The sequence below is a fragment of the Podarcis raffonei genome, chromosome 2, assembly GCF_027172205.1.
Source record: "Podarcis raffonei isolate rPodRaf1 chromosome 2, rPodRaf1.pri, whole genome shotgun sequence".
NCBI lineage: Eukaryota > Metazoa > Chordata > Lepidosauria > Squamata > Lacertidae > Podarcis > Podarcis raffonei.
In genome coordinates this window covers 105092313-105112025 of record NC_070603.1, presented here as the reverse complement: position 1 = coordinate 105112025, position 19713 = coordinate 105092313, and the positions used below count along the sequence as shown (strand labels likewise).

Sequence of the window (19713 nt, the reverse complement as noted above, 5' to 3'; positions counted from 1 at the left end):
ATTATCCTGTATCAAATGTTTCCTCACAGGCTGCTTCCATTTTGGGCTATTTCACACCAGAAAGATACTTTCCTCTCCCATTTTTGTTAATGTACTTTTATTTCCAAGCCTTGTAGGTTACAAAACGAGCAGGAGCAGCAAGAGACTGTTCCTCGGACACTAGAGCTGCTAATCAGAGCAAGCCTGATCACCATGTACAATGATAAACAGAACACTTCATCTTGCAACGAGAGTTCTTTAGAGCATTACAATTATTACAATTTTAGGCCATCTGCATCTCCCTTGGGAAGGGAGTACATGCCTTGCAACAGACAACGTAGTTATTGCTCTTCCTTTGCCAGAGGCCTATATCCTATACAAGGCCAGCTATGTATACAATCGCTTGCAATATACATTCCACAAACTTCTTTTTTTTTAACTCCAGAAGAACAACATCCACATACAGCATATACACAGAACTAGATATTTAGCGTTTTCTTCACTGCAAGAATTATGTCTTTTACTTGAGGTATGCAGTTCTCCTCCAAGATCTTTGCATAAGGCATGGGAACGTCAGCCCCGGTGACACGCACAACGGGTGCGTCAAGGTGGTTGAAAGCAGGACCTGAAAGCAGAAAGGTTCCTCTCTCAAAAGCTGAAGAAATCTCAGTCAGTACAAACTAAGATGTGGTGGGCAGGCAGCACAGTCAGTGGCTGGGGTGATACAGGTTACAGCCCACACTGATAACTGCCTCTAGGTTAGAAAAAGGGCTATGAGGAGACAGTGAACCCAAAAATACCTACCCAAGTCCCTGCCTAAGAAAAAGTACCTATTCTTGCATTTCAGCAGCAGGGAAAGGGAGCAGCAAGCTCAAAGATCACATAGGTTTGTTTCATTTTCCCTCCAAGCAGTGCAAGGTGGCACATTGAAAGTTGTAGGGAGAAGAACAGAAGATGCTTATTCCATGCGGTTTGTGGAATAGCCTGCCTGCAATCTATAATGCAATAAACTCCATTGGGTTTGTACAGTAGGGTTTTATAAAGCCGTGGGCTCATGGGTGACCCACTACTCTAAGAATACATTTTAAGTGGGAGAGAAGGCTGCTACTACAAATGGGATGGTCCTGCATTGCAGCAGATTAAATAATTGTCCTTTGGGCAAAGAATCGGAGCAAATTCAATTCAAGGACCTAAACTTGGGACAGGGAGCCTGTGGCCCTCGAACTTGCCATCAGCCTCCGTCAGCATGAAGAGCGGTCACGGATAATGGGTGATGCAGTCCAGCCCCACCTGGAAGACTAGAGGTTCCCCACTGCTGATCTAATTTCTAGCTTCTCAAGAAAATAGCAACGTATTTTAAGAAGGTCAGATAAGAGATAATCCCAAATACCTTCCATAATCCTGGCACAAATTTCAGCTCCTACCCCAAACTGGGGCCAGCCACCTTCCACTGTTACAAGATTATTTGTCTTCATGACACTGGATTCAATAGCTTCGATATCCATTGGCCTAATGGTGCGGAGGTTTATCACCTGGAGAGAGATTAGAGCAGGCTTTAGATCATTTCTGATTAACTTCAGCCTAGTCTGAGCAGGAGGCAGCAACGAAAACCATCCCAATGAAAAGGAAATGCAAGAAAGCAAAGTGGCTGTCCAACGAGGCCTTACAAATAGCGGAGGAGAGAAGGCAAGCAAAATGCGAGGGAGATAGTGAAAGATACAGGAAATTGAATGCAGATTTCCAAAGAATAGCAAGGAGAGACAAGAAGGCCTTCTTAAACGAGCAATGCAAACAAATAGAGGAAAACAACAGAATAGGAAGAACCAGAGATCTGTTCAAGAAAATTGGAGATATGAAAGGAACATTTCGTACAAAGATTACCATAATAAAGGACAAAAGTGGTAAGGACCTAACAGAAGCAGAAGACATCAAGAAGAGGTGGCAAGAATACACAGAGGAATTATACCAGAAAGATATGGATGTCTCGTACACCCCAGGTAGTGTGGTTGCTGACCTTGAGCCAGACATCCTGGAAAGTGAAGTCAAATGGGCCTTAGAAAGCACTGCAAATAACAAGGCCAGTGGAAGTGATGGTATTCCAGCTGAACTATTTAAAATTGTAAAAGATGATGCTGTTAAGGTGCTACACTCAATATGCCAGCAAATTTGGAAAACTCAGCAGTGGCCAGAAGATTGGAGAAGATCAGTCTACATCCCAATCCCAAAGAAGGGCAGTGCCAAAGAATGCTCCAACTACCGCACAATTGCACTCATTTCACACGCTAGCAAGGTTATGCTTAAAATTCTACAAGGAAGGCTCAAACAGTATGTGGATCGAGAACTCCCAGAAGTGCAAGCTGGATTTAGAAGAGGCAGAGGAACCAGAGACCAAATTGCAAACATGCGCTGGATTATGGAGAAAGCTAGAGAGTTCCAGAAAGACATCTACTTCTGCTTCATTGACTATGCAAAAGCCTTTGACTGTGTCGACCACAGCAAACTATGGCAAGTTCTTAAAGAAATGGGAGTGCCTGATCACCTCATCTGTCTCCTGAGAAATCTCTATGTAGGACAAGAAGCTACAGTTAGAACTGGATATGGAACAACTGATTGGTTCAAAATTGGGAAAGGCGTACGACAAGGCTGTATTTTGTCTCCCTGCTTATTTAATTTATACGCAGAATACATCATGCGAAAGGCTGGGCTGGATGAATCCCAAGCTGGAATTAAGATTGCCGGAAGAAATATCAACAACCTCAGATATGCAGATGACACAACCTTGATGGCAGAAAGTGAGGAGGAATTAAAGAACCTTTTAATGAGGGTGAAAGAGGAGAGCGCAAAATATGGTCTGAGGCTCAACATCAAAAAAACGAAAATCATGGCCACTGGTCCCATCACCTCCTGGCAAATAGAAGGGGAAGAAATGGAGGCAGTGAGAGATTTTACTTTCTTGGGCTCCATGATCACTGCAGATGGTGACAGCAGCCACGAAATTAAAAGACGCCTGCTTCTTGGGAGAAGGGCAATGACAGGCCTAGACAGCATCTTGAGAAGTAGAGACGTCACCTTGCCAACAAAGGTCCGTATAGTTAAAGCCATGGTTTTCCCAGTAGTGATGTATGGAAGTGAGAGCTGGACCATAAAGAAGGCTGATCGCCGAAGAATTGATGCTTTTGAATTATGGTGCTGGAGAAGACTCTTGAGAGTCCCATGGACTGCAAGAAGATCAAACGCATCCATTCTTAATGAAATCAGCCCTGAGTGCTCACTGGAAGGACAGATCGTGAAGCTGAGGCTCCAGTACTTTGGCCACCTCATGAGAAGAGAAGACTCCCTGGAGAAGACACTGATGCTGGGAAAGATGGAGGGCACAAGGAGAAGGGGGCGACAGAGGATGAGATGGTTGGATAGTGTTCTCGAAGCCACAAACATGAGTCTGACCAAACTGCGGGAGGTAGTGGAGGACAGAGGTGCCTGGCGTGCTCTGGTCCATGGGGTCACGAAGAGTCGGACACGACTAAACGACTAAACAACAACAACAGTCTGAGCAGAAAACAGGTTATGAAAAATAAACAGGCATAAAAACTGAGCCATCACCTGTCTAATAACAAAAGCCCTGATGGATCAAGCTAAAAGCCCATCTAGTCCAGCACCCTGTTCTCACAGTGGCCAATCGGGACATGCACGCAACAGTCCTCTTCCTATTTGCCATTCCTATCAACTGGTATTCTCAAATCTTGGACACCATGTAAGTCAACTGGTTGATTAAATCTGTACATATTTACACATAGGGGACCCTCACCCCCCTTAAAACAGCACCTGTGATCTGCAGTTTTTAATAAGGACCTATGTGGAAAAATAACTTTTAAAAAGATGTATTACCAGATTAAAACTGTACCCAAATTGAAAGTTTTATCAAGTAATTCACAGCTCAGTGGCACTGTGCCAGGTTCAACGCCCTGTGACCTCTTGTTAGAAAGAAGAAGAAAAAAATATTTTGGTCTGTAGGGCCAAGAATAGACCTGAGTTCTTAGATAGCTGATGGAGGTCATAGTAGACAACAACTAACTTGGGATAAGGCAGCTTCATATAGTGAATTGGTATAATTTATACATATCAGATAGTTCAGCTTCTCAGTGCAAAGTTTGGACTTGACACAACCCTTTTCCAACTCATGCAAGATGAATTGAAATTCAAGCAATTGCTCTCTTCTGCTGCCTGTAGCTAACTTGCCCCAGCTCTGCAAAGTTCACTGAAGAGAACTGCCAAGAAAACAGTGGAACCAATCTGTATTAAGTAGCCTACAGAACACTGCAATGCCACAACTTTGTTAGCTGTGGAGTAGAAGCTTAAGAGGGTTTCTTCAGTGTGGATTCTCATGGAATGACAACACACACACACACATACCTCACAGTCCACCCCGTCTTTAGCAAGGACAGCAGCTGCTTCCAGACAGTGGCCGACGGGTCGTGAATGAGACACTATGGTAATGTGGGTTCCTGAAACACACAGGCTGGTGAGGATTGAGAATTACAACGTCGTTAACTTTAGCATGCAGACATATTCTTAAGAACAGAAGATTATCTAGCAGTCGTCACCTGGTCAACTTCTTTTAACCTCTTAAACCAAACAGCTTATGATCCTTTATAGAAGGGTAAATGATTACAGCCATTTATCAGCATGCAATAATGCATGTTAAAAATCTTATTCCAGCAAGATATAAAAAATTATCCAAACCAGGTCAAAACAGTAATTATGCAACTCATCACATGAATTAGTAAAGGCTGCAGTAAAGAGTTGTGTCTTTTCGGGCCTTTTTTAAAACCTACAAGGGCAGATACCCCGTCTGATGCCCTGTAGAATTGTGTTCCACAATAGTGGAGTCGCCACTGAATCATAGAATCATAGAATCATAGAGTTGGAAGAGACCACAAGGGCCATCGAGTCCAACCCCCTGCCAAGCAGGAAACACCATCAGAGCACTCCTGACATATGGTTGTCAAGCCTCTGCTTAAAGACCTCCAAAGAAGGAGACTCCACCACACTCCTTGGCAGCAAATTCCACTGTCAAACAGCTCTTACTGTCAGGAAGTTCTTCCTAATGTTTAGGTGGAATCTTCTTTCTTGTAGTTTGGATCCATTGCTCTGTGTCCGCTTCTCTGGAGCAGCAGAAAACAACCTTTCTCCCTCCTCTATGTGACATCCTTTTATTTATTTGAACATGGCTATCATATCACCCCTTAACCTCCTCTTCTCCAGGCTAAACATGCCCAGCTCCCTTAGCCGTTCCTCATAAGGCATCATTTCCAGGCCTTTGACCATTTTGGTTGCCCTCCTCTGGACACGTTCCAGTTTGTCAGTGTCCTTCTTGAACTGTGGTGCCCAGAACTGGACACAGTACTCCAGGTGAGGTCTGACTAGAGCAGAATACAGTGGCACTATTACTTCCCTTGATCTAGATGCTATACTCCTATTGATGCAGCCCAGAATTGCATTGGCTTTTTTAGCTGCCGCGTCACAACTGTTGGCTCATGTCAAGTTTGTGGTCAACCAAGACTCCTACATTCTTTTCACATGTACTGCTCTCAAGCACCCTCATTCATATTAGTGCCAAGTAAGGTCAGAACACAGTGCTCTTTATTACTGTTAAACTTGAGATATCCAAGCACTCGTGTACTTGTTGAGAGCAAGGAAAAGTAGAATTCAAAAAAGCTAGTTTACTAGGCAAAAGAAATAATTTGCCATTCTGTGATTTTTGAACCTTCTAAAATAAAAGGAGCGGAGAGAACGGCAATGAGAGACAGAAGGAATTCAGACACTGACAGGCCACCTGTGGCAAACAAATCTCCAAACCATGGAATTTGCATATGCCTCACAAATCCAGAGAAAGCTGATGGGCAAAGAGGCTTGGGCTTACAATGTGAAGTGACTGATTGTCTACAGTGCTATAGTCAAGGAAGAGCTTCACCACCGTCCCCTCAAAAAAAGGCATAATGTCTTCTAAAGCCAACTCAACTTCTGGATGGTCTTTTGGGTAGTGAGAAAACAAAAAAGGCATTCTCACTGAATCCCAATGTATAGAGAAACACACACTTTCACAGAGAGGAACTGGTAATTTTATATATATATATATGGAATTAATGATATGCATCTGGGATGGGAAGAACACTGGGTAGCTTTGCACATAAAAGGGTTGTGCTGCAAGCAAAAGAAACGCATTTTAAGAAGAAAGCACAGTGTTTCTCTGATAGATACAGTAAAAGAACACAGCAGGGTCTTGCCTTGTTCAGTAAAAACAGCTAGTTTTGCTTACCTTGCTTTTCTACCTTCGCCTTTCCTATAGGAACAACAAAGTCCTTTGATAGGACTTCCTCCGACAATTCAAAGGGCACACCGTACATCAACTCGTTTTCCAACATTACAACTAGAAAGGCAATTTAAAAAATAGGTACATGTGAACTAAATGATGCATTTCTCTCAAATCTCTGGTGAGCCACAATAATTAGTTTTGTGGTCAAAGTCTCCTAGGACATGTCAGAAGAGAACACCCCCACATTCCAAGTTTGGTACTATGGAGAATGGAATTGGGTCTTGATCCAGCAGGTACAACATGTCAGGGGAGAACTTGTCCTGGCTTAAGCAGCCTGTGCTGATGCCAGAAATGTGGCATGTGGTGGTGAGGCACACAGGATCCAGTCCCAAGGATGCCTAAGGTATGCAAGTATTTTGACATCATCCATTATGCAGCAGACACCAATTTGAAATATTCCAGTGGAAGTTAAGGATGTATGCATGGGGAAATGACCCAGCTCACTCTCCAATACCAACCTTATGCAGTCATCTGACCCATATCAGCTGATAAAAGCATGAATTGATAGCATGAACAGCTACAAATTTAGGAGAGAGGAAAAAAAGAACTGGGCTCTGACTTTTCTTTCAGAGGAGGAAGTAGCTCATCTAGTTCAAATAGGGCTTTCAAAAAAACAACAACCAGCCAAGCAAAGCTTTCTTCCAAACTGAAGCTGGCCAAATGAGCAAAGGATATAAAATTCTGTAGTTCTCAGTACTCTGAGCTCATCCATTTTTATTTGTTTTTAACCCTTTGGGATAAAGTAGAATGCTTCAATAATGTTGAGGGAGCAGCTGCTCAAAGTTTAAAGCCAGAGCAGCGCTAAATTAGTAGATGGGAATGCCTGTCACCAGACAGCTTTCTTCACCTTTCTACACTGGAATCTAACCTCCTGTATGGGACGCGGGTGGCGCTGTGGGTTAAACCACAGAGCCTAGGACTTGCCGATCAGAAGGTCGACAGTTCGAATCCCCGCAACGGGGTGAGCTCCCGTTGCTCGGTCCCTGCTCCTGCCAACCTAGCAGTTCGAAAGCACGCCAGTGCAAGTAGATAAATAGGTACCGCTCTGGCGGGAAGGTAAACGGCGTTTCTGTGTGCTGCTCTGGTTCGCCAGAAACGGCTTAGTCCTGCTGGCCACATGACCTGGAAGCTGTATGCCAGCTCCCTCAGCCAATAAAGCGAGATGAGCGCTGCAACCCCAGAGTTGGTCATGACTGGACCTAATGGTCAGGGGTCCCTTTACCTTTTAACCCCCTGTACCTGAAGTCCTAATCCATGAGCCGCACTGCTGGAGGGGACTGGGATCCAATGGACATCCCAGTCCGATGGCCTCCAATGTGCGGGCCCTGCTTCTGCAAAGGCCCCCACTACAGTCATGGAAAGCCTGGTGAAGGGAAGCACTATCACTAGTGCTGTGCCTTTAGGCAGTAGCCAACAGGAAGCCCTCAATTTCAGAGGCAGAGCTGGGCCAACCATGGACCCACTCCAGAGCTGGCACAGTAAAAAACAAAACCCAAATATGTAAACAACACCAAGAACCACCACCCCTGCCTTGGCTAAGTGCTAAGTGTCAGACCTTCAGTTATGACCACTGTGTTCTGTCCTGCTGCTCTCCTGGCAAAGCTAGGATTGCTCTACAATCGCCTCTAAGGGTGTTGTACCCATGCAAAGTCTTTTGAAGTCCCTTCCCTCCACTACTGTTATGAAATCATAATTCTGACCAAACTGAAAACATAGCATTTAAATGAATGTACACTATTTTGGTATGTTCTGGCCTGCACAATGATAAACTGGCTGAGATCCAAAGAACTGATGAGGCTTACGTCAGCAGCACACATGAGCCCAATCTAAGTTTAACTCCCCACAGTTTCTAAAGTAGTTTGATATGCTCCATAGGAGACTTCTGTTGATGAAAGGTACTTCCAGAGTTACCATGGAACTTGCTGCACAACTCTTTAGATCTTGGTCATGACAATATAATTTTTTTTTGGAAGGGGGAGGAGAGAGCTGAAGATTTATTTCCAAATGCAACATCTGCAGCTCACACTTCAGCTAAAGCTGAACACTAGCTTGACTTGAAGGAAAACGAATAGTAGAACAATTCCTCTAAAAGGCAGGAATTATTTTGTTCATTTGCTACCTTTGTACACGACATTGTAGCCATATGGTTTCCAAGGCAAAACACACAACTTTATAGCTAAGAACAACCCGCATCTTAAAACAAATGCAAAAAGAAATCATCTAGTATCTGAAAGGATACCCAAACTGTTTTCTTCTCCTCCTAGAAAGGGAATGGAAGACTGCACACTACCCCAGCTAAATATCGGACACTCAACATGATGCAGGCACCACAAATTAGATTTGTTTCTGACACTCAAAGCCCTGCATTAAATGTTTAAAGCAGGTAAATAACCCAATAAGCTAACACTTTAGCATTACACCCGCACAGATATCTTGGCTTCATTTACCTGGATTATTATCCCGGATTGCGGCTTTAAGGAGACCTTTTGCATCCTCTGAATTCCAGGGGCTCACTACTTTCAGTCCAGGGCAGTGCCCATACCAAGACGCAAAACACTGGGAATGCTGGGCTGCAACACCTGCCGAGGCTCCGTTTGGGCCCCTGAAGACAATAGGGACAGGTACCAAACCTGAAGACATGTAGTAGGTTTTGGCAGCTGAGTTTATAATCTGATCAATAGCTTGCATGGAGAAGTTGAAGGTCATGAATTCACAAACAGGTCTCAAGCCAGCCTGTGAAGACAAAGTAGCTATGTTAATAGCCATTCCCAAGTTGCTTTTAAACGGTGAATTAATGGCACTATTTTGTATTTAAGAAGCTTTTTTAAATAAACATATGGAAGGTACATACCATGGCAGCTCCTACAGCAATTCCAGTAAAGCCCATCTGGGGGGAAGGAAGAACAAAGTGTGACGAAAACTAAAATTTAAATCATAACTATCTGAAAATATATTTCATGAAACCTAGATGACTTATTGCACTTTTTTGGATTAAATACTAAAATAGAAAAAATTTAAATGTCTTATGAATTCATACCTCTGATATAGGAGTATCTATTATCCTCTTATCACCATATTTCTTCCAAAGTCCTCTGCTAATCTGTAGGTTTAAAAAAGAGGGTTGTGGTCTTGCTATTTATAACTTTTTAAGAAATGCACTGATTATGCTGCCCTAATTACTGCATCATCTTCTTACCTTGTATGCCCCATCATACTGGGCAACTTCCTCCCCCAGCAGGAAAACCTTCTCATCCCTCTCTAACTCCTCATCCAAGGCCTGGTTTAAAGCATCACGGACAGTCACCTATTAATGAGAAAACATATTTAGGTCACAATCCACAAACCATTTCTCTTTGTTATTAGGAACCTTGGGCTTTTTGGAAGAAAGGTAGGATATGAATTATTTCTTTTTAAAAAATTGCTTTAGTGTAATCCCACCGTAATCAAGGAGGAAAGTTGCTTGGAAACTTCCATGGCTGGAAGCAAATGAATATCTCGAACTAACCTACGATCTCACGAAAGGAGTGGGAAAGGTTAGGGTTAGGGTCACATTCATATTTTCTTTGAAACTCCCTTTTGTCTGACTAGGATTTTCCCAAGAGACACAGAATATTTGTGAGCTCCAGGCTAGATCCTGACAGCAGTTCATGGAGATGAGATATCTGTTGACACTAAGTCAATTCTAAAGGACAATTCTAAACAGCCAGGTAGATTTCCTTTGGCTAAGCTGTCAGCAAAAAGAGATCAGTAAGTGATTTAAATATCAAATCAAAGTCATCCCTTATAGATCAAGTAAGACATGGCCATGTCAGCAGTAGCAATGCTTAACTGAAATTTGTAAAGAAAACCTCTGTTGCACCACATAGGATGTTGGTTGGATGGTGCAGAAATGTCCCTCTGTCCAACCCCTGAGGGATCTCCTGGTCTTTGCCTCCAGAGTGATGCCAGCAGGCCTATTCTGCCTGCTGGTGCTTGCTCAGTATTGTCTACTTTCGCTGGCAGTGACTCCTCTCAAGAGCCCTCACCCGTCAATGAACTCTGAGCAATCGATTAATCTGAGCATGGATCTGGGTGCTCGCTGTGTGACAGCTGCATGATCAGCTTCAGGAAATTCAAGCTGAAGGCTACCTGATGGCTTGTTTTGCCCCTTGAGACATGTTAATGTTTTTGCACGCTACACCAACATGGTTACGAGATCGGAGAAGACTGAATTTGTACACGAGTGCACATTAAATTCATAAACAGTTAACGATACAATATGGAAACAGCAATAGAGGTTCCTAGAAAAAGAGATTTGTGAATACAAGCACATACATACCCCTTTCCCACCACCATTTCTTTCTTCTTTTCCCCATGTATTATTTCAAAACCTGCCCCAAACATGCTCACTCAGTTCTCTACTTGAAAACTCCAAAACCTCATTCCAACACCTGAGCCACATAGGCTGCAATCCTATAAACCTTCCTCTTGAATTGAATGGGATCTACCTCTGAGCAGCCATGTACAAAATTGTCCTGTACTGCTGTCCATACTATCAGAAGAAAACCAAACCTGTATATGTGCCCTCTGCTCGGAAACCCAAATTTCTAGAAATAATGAACACCAAGAACAAAAGAAAACCACAGAAAACAATCACAGTCTTCAAAGATTTACAGTCTACATTATTATCTTTATTTATAATAAAATAAAACTATCTGTAGTGGGATGCGGGTGGTGCTGTGGTCTAAACCACAGAGCCTAGGGCTTGCCGATCGGAAGGTCAGCAGTTCGAATCCCTGTGACGAGGTGAGCTCCCATTGTTCGGTCCCAGCTCCTGCCCACCTAGCAGTTTGAAAGCACATCAAAGTGCAAGTAGATAAATAGATACCACTCCGGCGGGAAGGTAAACGGTGTTTCCGTGTGCTGCTCTGGTTCACCAGAAGCAGCTTAGTCACGCTGGCCACATGACCCGGAAGCTGTACGCCGGCTCCCTCGGCCAGTAAAGCGAGATGAGCGCCACAACCCCAGAGTCGTCCGCGACTGGACCTAACGGTCAGGGGTACCTTTACTTTTACCTATCATTCTCGGTGGCTGCTCCCAGACTTTGGAACTCCCTTCCTAGAGAAATTAGGCTGGTGGAGAGGGCTGGTGCTGTGATGTTTTTATTGTGTCTCTCTCTGTGTGTGCATATACATATTGATGTATCTATTGTACTGGCCTTTAACTCTTTAATTATTCCTCCCACCCCTGGCTTATATTTAAATGTAAACTGTTTCTAATTTTACGCTAAGCCGTCATTGTAAATAAATACAATAACGATAATAAACCAGGCACAGGGCCTTCTCAATAGTGGTGCCCGCCCTGTGGAACGCCCTCCCACCAGATGTCAAGGAAATAACAGCTATCTGACTTTTAGAAGACATCTGAAGACAGCCCTGTTTAGGGAAGTTTTTAATGTTTGATGCTTTATCATGTTTTTAATATTCAGGTGGGAGTCGCTCAAAGTGGCTCGGGAAACACAGCCAGATGGGCGGGGTAAAAATAATAAATTATTATAATTATAATTATTATATTATGACTGCAATAAAGAAGAGGTATGTGAGGATACGCCAGATGTCAAGCTTTCGCCAGTAACTTCAATAGTATTTACCGGGGCGGGAAGAAGAGGACGTTAGAGAGCGTGTAGTCGTAAAAGGGGCAACAGTGTCTCTGAGCAGGTGCAGAGTGTCCTTTTCTGCCTTTCAAGGCTGGGATGCCAAGGCGCCCCCGGGAGAAAGAGGACCTTCCCTTTCAAGCGGTAAAGCAGAGCGTGGGGTGGAGGGAAGGCGACGTATAAACAAATATATCATAATAATTCTGTCCGGCTACAGAAAGGGATGCGACCCCTGCTTTGCTGCAGCAGCAGCAACTGCTCCGCTATAACCTTGCCCCGAAGGTCGCCTCAGGCCCCGCTCCCTCACGAGCCCCCGTACCTGAGCAGCGGCAGCCGCAGAGCCGTGGAACCGCCGCCGCGGAAGTCCGCCGAAGCGCCCGGCCGCCACCAGCTGCGAGCAGCGCACCAGACCCCGCAGTGGCCCCGCTGCCGCCGCCATCTTGGATGTGCCCTCAACCCTGCGCGAGGCTCAGCGTAACCCTTACGCGGCGCGCCCTGTGCCAGCCTCGTTCGCCGTCGTCGTCGCCTAGCAACGAGAAAGCAGCACGGGGCAGGGGTGCGCCCTTCCGTGACGCTGCTTCGTGCCTCACTTCCGCCATGAGTTGAGAACGCTGGCGCCCATTGGCTAGACTCGACCTATAAGGCCGAGGCGGGCCCTGCCGTTTGATGGACGCCTCGTTGCGTCAATCCGTGCGCTTCATGGGTGACGTTGGTAGCAGCTTCATTAAGCCCGGGTCAGGGCTTGGCTGTCAAATATCTTAGGGAGGGAAGGGGGTGCATTTCATTCCACCCACCTGGCTAGGAACTAATTAACTGAGAAGCCTTGTTTATTTATCACATTTATTTCCCGCCTTTACTCCCAAGGAGCACAAGCTAGAGTACATGGTTCTTTCCCCTCCCCATTTTAAATAAATAATTAATATAAATAATAAACTAAATAAATATCTATCTATCCTCACAACAACTCTTAGTTGAGAGATGGTGACTGGCCCGAGGTCATCGCTGAGAAAAGGGATTTGAATCCTGCTCTTCCAAGCCCTGGTCTAGTAACCACTGCACCACAGTGGCTGCCTGAAAGCCTTTGAAGTATCTGAAATTTCTTCCCCTGATGCAGCTTGCCTGTGTCTGCAAAAGTTTTGATGTGACCCTATTAAAGGACCCTTGCAGTGGGGGCGGGAGTTTCCATGTATTTAAGTAGGTTATATATATGTGTGTGTGAATGGGTGATTTATGAGAGATTCAGAACAGACTAAAGGCCACATATTTCTTCACCGTTGGTTACCACAAGATGTAGTGATGGCCAAAAACTTGAGTGGTTTTAAGGGATTAGATAAATGAGGATATGGTCATCAATATCAGATATATGGAGAAACGTGACTCAAAGAAGTAGGAGGCCCAGGGTTCGCTCTGATTGTTTAGAAATACACAATCGCTTTGAGGTCCTCTCCCCTAGCATGGAAGACGAAGAGCAGACTCCATTTGAGGATCTCTCCCTCATTACAGTTGATCAGGTATATGAAGACGAGCAGCAAAGTCAGCCCTCAGGGAATGTGCAGGCGACCTTGGAACGGACAGCTCACGGAAGAACCCCGACCAGACCTAAGAGGAGGTGTGTAGTGGTGATAGGGGATTCCCTACTGAGGGGAACAGAAGCAGTGATCTGTGGGCCTGACAAGATGTCTCGGGAAGTGTGCTGTCTCCCCGGGGCTAAGATCCAAGATGTAACTGAACGACTGCAAGGAATCATAAAACCCACTGACAAATACCCCTTCCTCTTGGTTCATGTGGGAACCAATGACACTGCAAGCAATAGCCTCCAGAAGATCAAAAGAGATTACAAGGCTCTGGGCAGGAAATTGAAGCAATTAAATGCACAAATTGTCATCTCATCTGTCCTCCCAGTTGAACGACGTGGCCCAGGGAGAGAGGGAAAAATAGTGGAAGTGAACAACTGGCTTCGCAAGTGGTGTAAACAGGAACGGTTTGGATTCTTAGATCACGGGCTGCAGTTTCTTGAAGATGGACTTCTGGCAAGCGATGGGCTGCACCTCACAACGGTTGGGAGGAATGTTTTTGCAAAAAATCTCAGAAACCTCATCAGGAGGGCTTTAAACTGACTAATGTGGGGGAGGGAGACAGTGCTCCTGAAGGTAGGAGTCTATCAATTGATGAAGATGATCATCCAAATGTCATAGACCGAATGGAGCAAACAGCACGCAGACCTAGTGGTGGGAGGAAAAAATCCTTAAATAAGAGACACGGGGGAATGATTAATGGACTTCAATGTCTGTACACTAATGCGCAAAGCATGGGAAATAAACAAGATGAGCTTGAGCTCTTGGTACAGCAAACTAAATATGACATAATAGGAATCACTGAAACCTGGTGGGATAAGTCCCACGATTGGAATGTAATAATGGAGGGATACAATCTATTTCAGAGAAACAGACCAGACAAGAAAGGAGGAGTGGCGTTATATGTCAGGGATGTGTATACCTGTGAAGAGATCCAAGATTTAGAACCTCAAAGCCAAAGTGAGAGCATTTGGGTCAAAATTAAGGGAGAGAAGAATAACAGTGACCTCATTGTGGGAGTTTACTATAGATCCCCAAGCCAAACGGAGGACATAGATGATGCCTTCCTGGAACAGATGGCCAAGCATGCAAAAGGAAGGGAGATAGTAGTAATGGGGAACTTCAATTACCTGGATATTTGTTGGGGGGCCAAACTCAGCCAAGAGCATAAGGTCAAACAGATTCCTCACTGGCCTTGCAGACAACTTCATTGTCCAGAAAGTGGGAGAAGCAACAAGAGGAACAGCCATTTTAGATCTGGTCCTAACCAATGTTGATGACCTGGTTAGTGGGGTAGAAGTGGAAGGATCATTAGGCGCGAGTGATCATGCTCTTCTGAAGTTTACTATACAGCGGAAAGGAGCAGCCAAGCATACTAGGACTCAATTTCTCGACTTTAAGAAAGCCGACTTCATAAAACTTAGGGAAGTGCTGGGTGAGATCCCATGGACAGTAATACTAAAAGGAAAGGGAGTTCATGATGGCTGGGAGTTTGTTAAGAGGGAGATAGTAAAAGCACAACTTCAGGCAATACCAATGAGACGGAAACATGGAAGGTGCCTAAAGAAGCCAGGGTGGCTATCTAAATAACTTTTAACTGAGTTAAGATTAAAAAAGGATGTGTACAAAAAATGGAAAAGGGGGGAAACCACCAAAGAGGAATTCAAACAAATAGCCAGCACGTGTAGACACAAAGTCAGAAAAGCTAAAGCACAGAATGATCTCAGGCTTGCTAGAGAGGTTAAAAGCAACAAAAAAGGCTTTTATGGGTATGTTCGTAGCAAAAGGAAGAACAAAGAAACAGTGGGGTCACTCAGAGGAGAAGATGGTGAAATGCAAACAGGGGACACAGAAAAGGCTGAACTCCTCAATGCCTTCTTTGCCTCAGTCTTCTCCGATAAAGAAAACAATGCCCGACCTGAAGAATTTGGAGCAAATGATTCAGCAGAGGAAACACAGCCCAGAATAACTAAGGAGATAGTACAAGAATACTTGGCTAGTCTAGATGTATTCAAGTCTCCAGGGCCAGATGAACTGCATCCAAGAGTATTAAAAGAACTGGCAGATGTGATTTCAGAACCACTGGCAGTCATCTTTGAGAATTCCTGGAGAACAGGCGAAGTCCCGGCAGACTGGAGGAGGGCAAATGTTGTCCCTATTTTCAAAAAGGGGAAAAGAGAGGACCCAAATAATTACCGCCCAGTCAGTCTGACATCAATACCAGGGAAGATTCTGGAGCAGATCATTAAGCAAACAGTCTGTGAGCACCTAGAAAGGAATGCTGTGATCACCAATAGTCAGCATGGATTTCTGAAAAATAAGTCATGTCAGACTAACCTGATCTCGTTTTTTGACAGAATTACAAGCCTGGTAGATGAAGGGAACGCAGTGGATGTAGCCTACCTTGATTTCAGCAAGGCATTTGACAAGGTGCCCCATGATATTCTTGTAAAGAAGCTGGTAAAATGTGGTCTTGACTATGCTACCACTCAGTGGATTTGTAACTGGCTGACTGACCGAACCCAAAGGGTGCTCATCAATGGTTCCTCTTCATCCTGGAGAAGAGTGACTAGTGGGGTGCCACAGGGTTCTGTCTTGGGCCCGGTCTTATTCAACATCTTTATCAACGACTTGGATGATGGACTCAAGGGCATCCTGATCAAATTTGCAGATGACACCAAACTGGGAGGGGTGGCTAACACCCCAGAGGACAGGATCACACTTCAAAACTACCTTGACAGATTAGAGAACTGGGCCAAAACAAACAAGATGAATTTTAACAGGGAGAAATGTAAAGTATTGCACTTGGGCAAAAAAAATGAGAGGCACAAATACAAGATGGGTGACACCTGGCTTGAGAGCACTACATGTGAAAAGGATCTAGGAGTCTTGGTTGACCACAAACTTGACATGAGCCAACAGTGTGACGCGGCAGCTAAAAAAGCCAATGCAATTCTGGGCTGCATCAATAGGAGTATAGCATCTAGATCAAGGGAAGTAATAGTGCCACTGTATTCTGCTCTGGTCAGACCTCACCTGGAGTACTGTGTCCAGTTCTGGGCACCACAGTTCAAGAAGGACACTGACAAACTGGAACGTGTCCAGAGGAGGGCAACCAAAATGGTCAAAGGCCTGGAAACGATGCCTTATGAGGAACGGCTAAGGGAGCTGGGCATGTTTAGCCTGGAGAAGAGGAGGTTAAGGGGTGATATGATAGCCATGTTCAAATATATAAAAGGATGTCACATAGAGGAGGGAGAAAGGTTGTTTTCTGCTGCTCCAGAGAAGCGGACATGGAGCAATGGATCCAAACTACAAGAAAGAAGATTCCACCTAAACATTAGGAAGAACTTCCTGACAATAAGAGCTGTTCGACAGTGAAATTTGCTGCCAAGGAGTGTGGTGGAGTCTCCTTCTTTGGAGGTCTTTAAGCAAAGGCTTGACAACCATATGTCAGGAGTGCTCTGGTGGTGTTTCCTGCTTGGCAGGGGGTTGGACTTGATGGCCCTTGTGGTCTCCTCCAACTCTATGATTCTATGATTCTATGATTCTAATAGCTGTAGCCTCCAGAGTCAGAGGCAACATGCATCTTCTGAACACCATTTGCTGTGGGAGAAGGTGCTTGTGTCCTGCTGTGGGTCCCATGGACAACCGGTTAGTCACTGTAAGAACAGGGTTTGGACCAAGAAGGGCCTTTGGTCTGATCCAGCAGGCTCTTTGTATGGGACAGGGTACAAGCCAAAAGCTGGAACAGAACAAAACCAGACCCAACAACCCCTTGGTAAAACAGCTGGATGTGTTAAGAGACATTTTAGTATTATTATTTATGAGATTTCTGTACAGTACTGCCCTTCATCTGAAGATTAGAGTGGTTTACACTTGAGAATGACAGAATGATACATATCTCAGAACTGAAATGGCCTCTGTATTATACTTTTATTAACACCCTCACACCCATAAACTACCTATTCCAGGCAATAAACACTGTTCCAGAAAAACACTTTGGAGTGTCTACTTCCAAGGACAACATTACAACTAAGTAAAATGGGAATGATGTGTTAAACTACAATATTTCTACAGAACCCACATTCTATTGTTCTTTTCAGGCAATCAGTGGTGTTGCTAGAAAACAGCATCAACTTTTAAAGATGCCAAACCAGCCCAGTTCACCAGCCAAGAGACTAGATACACTGCTGACACAGAAAATTTGCACAAAATCTACATTCCAGTCATTGTTTCACATCTCTTGAGGCACAGGTGGACTGCAGTTGACACACCACATGAAAAAACATGAGAAAAATTAAAATAAATATGCTGGTAAGAAAAGTCTTTTTTTCTGTCTTTGATTTTTTTTCTAAACCAGAAACTTCACATTTTTAAAGTACCTTTCATAATACTCATTAAAGGAATCAAATGGGGGGAAACAGCATGTTCCAAGGGAATCCACCAGAGACTATTTATAAATAAAAAAATGCAACCATACAAAGAGTCTACAACAATGTAGAAGATTTGAAGAACTGAATACTTGTAACTATCATAGGTTTCCTAGCAGAACTATCCTGCAGACTGTTAACATTACATCAGGGTGGATCATTCATGCACCTATCAATTCAAAAGGCCTCTCCGGCTGGTGGCAAGCTCTCTGCTGGGCTGTTGCTTGGTGACTTCTTACACCAGGAACCACCTTATGCTGTCTGTTCAGAGTGACACCCTCACATTCTCAAGTACGTAGTTTCTCTTTAGGCACAGAAGAAAGCTTGCTGCAATCATGTGCACAGCCATTTGGGACTAACTCCAACTGAACACAGGAGACTTACTTCTGTGTAAAAATGCATTCGAGTGGGCTGTGGACCTTTGCAGAAAGATAAATCTGAGCACCAATTAAGATGCCAGAACAAGAGAGCTTTCAGACAGTGAAAACGTAGTTATTACGTTTTGAAGCAATTGAATGAAAAACACGTCATAGGACTTAATGCCTAACCCTTTTTCTATAAGAGTTTACTGTGAGACCCAATAAATTATCATGAGCTTAAATAACAGAGTGGGTCAATCTTGAGGCTGGCTGGTTGGCGTTTTCTTTCTTTCTTGGAAATGTATGTTAGAATTTTGCATTATCCAGTCGAAAGGAACAGTGACTTCATTTTTATCTTTTGAATTTGGCTTGAAAGGGGGAAGGAAAGCAGCTGAATTAACTTTTTTTTAAGGCATGCAAATAGCTAATGATTAGATTATTCTAAGAGGGCTCATTAGCACAGCTAATAGTCAAGTGCAATTTGTACATATTGTGAACACGTAATACTCGAAGAGCAAATTGCAATGACCTTATTGGAGAGGTTATTACCTAAATATAAACTCACATGTGAACTAAAATTATAGATGCCATTCACTGTGTATTTGAAAATGGTAACATTCTAGTGGCATAAAATAGGAATGGGCAGATTGAAGGCTTGTAGGATCTACTTTTCCCCATTTATTTTTTCCCTGGGCTAGAGCAGGGCACATTGCCAATTTGTGACAGAGTCAGCTATCTATTTATTTAGAGCATTTGTCCCCTATTCCTTAGCAAAAAAAAAAAAAAGATTCTCAGAGTGGCTCACATATAACCAACTTAAACAAGACAGTCCCTGCCCACAAGCTTATAACCAATAAAAAAAACCACATTACACAAAAGGGGAAAGGGATAAGGAGAGAAAATCATACTCAGGCAATCCTTAAGTAATTGTTTTTATAATGACAAGCTTGCATAGTTCAGAGGTAAGGAACTGGACTTTCAGCAAAACTGGTAGAATGAGGCCTGCTTTCCATCTCTCCCACTTGTGGAAAAATATACTGTATTTTACAAGTTACATCTGAGTTACTGCAAATCAATGCGGAGCCTGTTTGACAAAATGGTTAACATTCCAAATCAGGGCCAGAGGGTCTAAGCTTCAAATTCCTACTCATCAGCAGTGAAGCTCAGTGGGTGATATTGGGCCAGTCTCTTATCTCTCAGCCCAAGCTAGGTCTCAGCATTGTTAGGGGCTTAATGGGTGGCGAGAGGATCTTGTACACTGCACTGAGCTCCTTGGAAGGAGGGCAAGATAATGTATTCAGATGGGTATGTCTAAAGATTAGGGCCTTGCTGTGCAATCATATATACATCTACTCAGAGGATG

At 43.9% G+C, this 19713-nt stretch overlaps 1 protein-coding gene across 1 annotated transcript; it reads right to left on the bottom strand.

The window, feature by feature from the left end:
* Positions 1 to 65: 65 nt before the first annotated feature.
* Positions 66 to 12517, bottom strand: PDHB (pyruvate dehydrogenase E1 subunit beta). The gene is made up of 9 exons (XM_053378385.1): positions 12304 to 12517; positions 9549 to 9656; positions 9390 to 9452; positions 9204 to 9239; positions 8800 to 9085; positions 6296 to 6406; positions 4390 to 4481; positions 1370 to 1511; positions 66 to 604 (listed from the first exon to the last, which is right to left on the bottom strand). Exons 1-9 carry the CDS (start codon positions 12421 to 12423, stop codon positions 459 to 461), a joined length of 1104 nt encoding a protein of 367 aa, XP_053234360.1. The 5' UTR covers positions 12424 to 12517; the 3' UTR covers positions 66 to 458.
* Between the last annotated feature and the right edge of the window lie 7196 nt (positions 12518 to 19713).

What these genes read in the sequence shown, in the direction of transcription:
- PDHB (XM_053378385.1), bottom strand. Translation starts at nt 12,423, where the DNA reads ATGGCGGCGGCAGCGGGGCCACTGCGGGGTCTGGTGCGCTGCTCGCAG. An exon ending in GGCGAAGGTAGAAAAGCAAG is followed by an intron (nt 4,482 to 6,295) that starts GTAAGCAAAACT and finishes TGTGTGTTTCAG; the next exon opens with GAACCCACATTACCATAGTG. An exon ending in TTGTGCCAGGATTATGGAAG is followed by an intron (nt 605 to 1,369) that starts GTATTTGGGATT and finishes TTCTGCTTTCAG; the next exon opens with GTCCTGCTTTCAACCACCTT.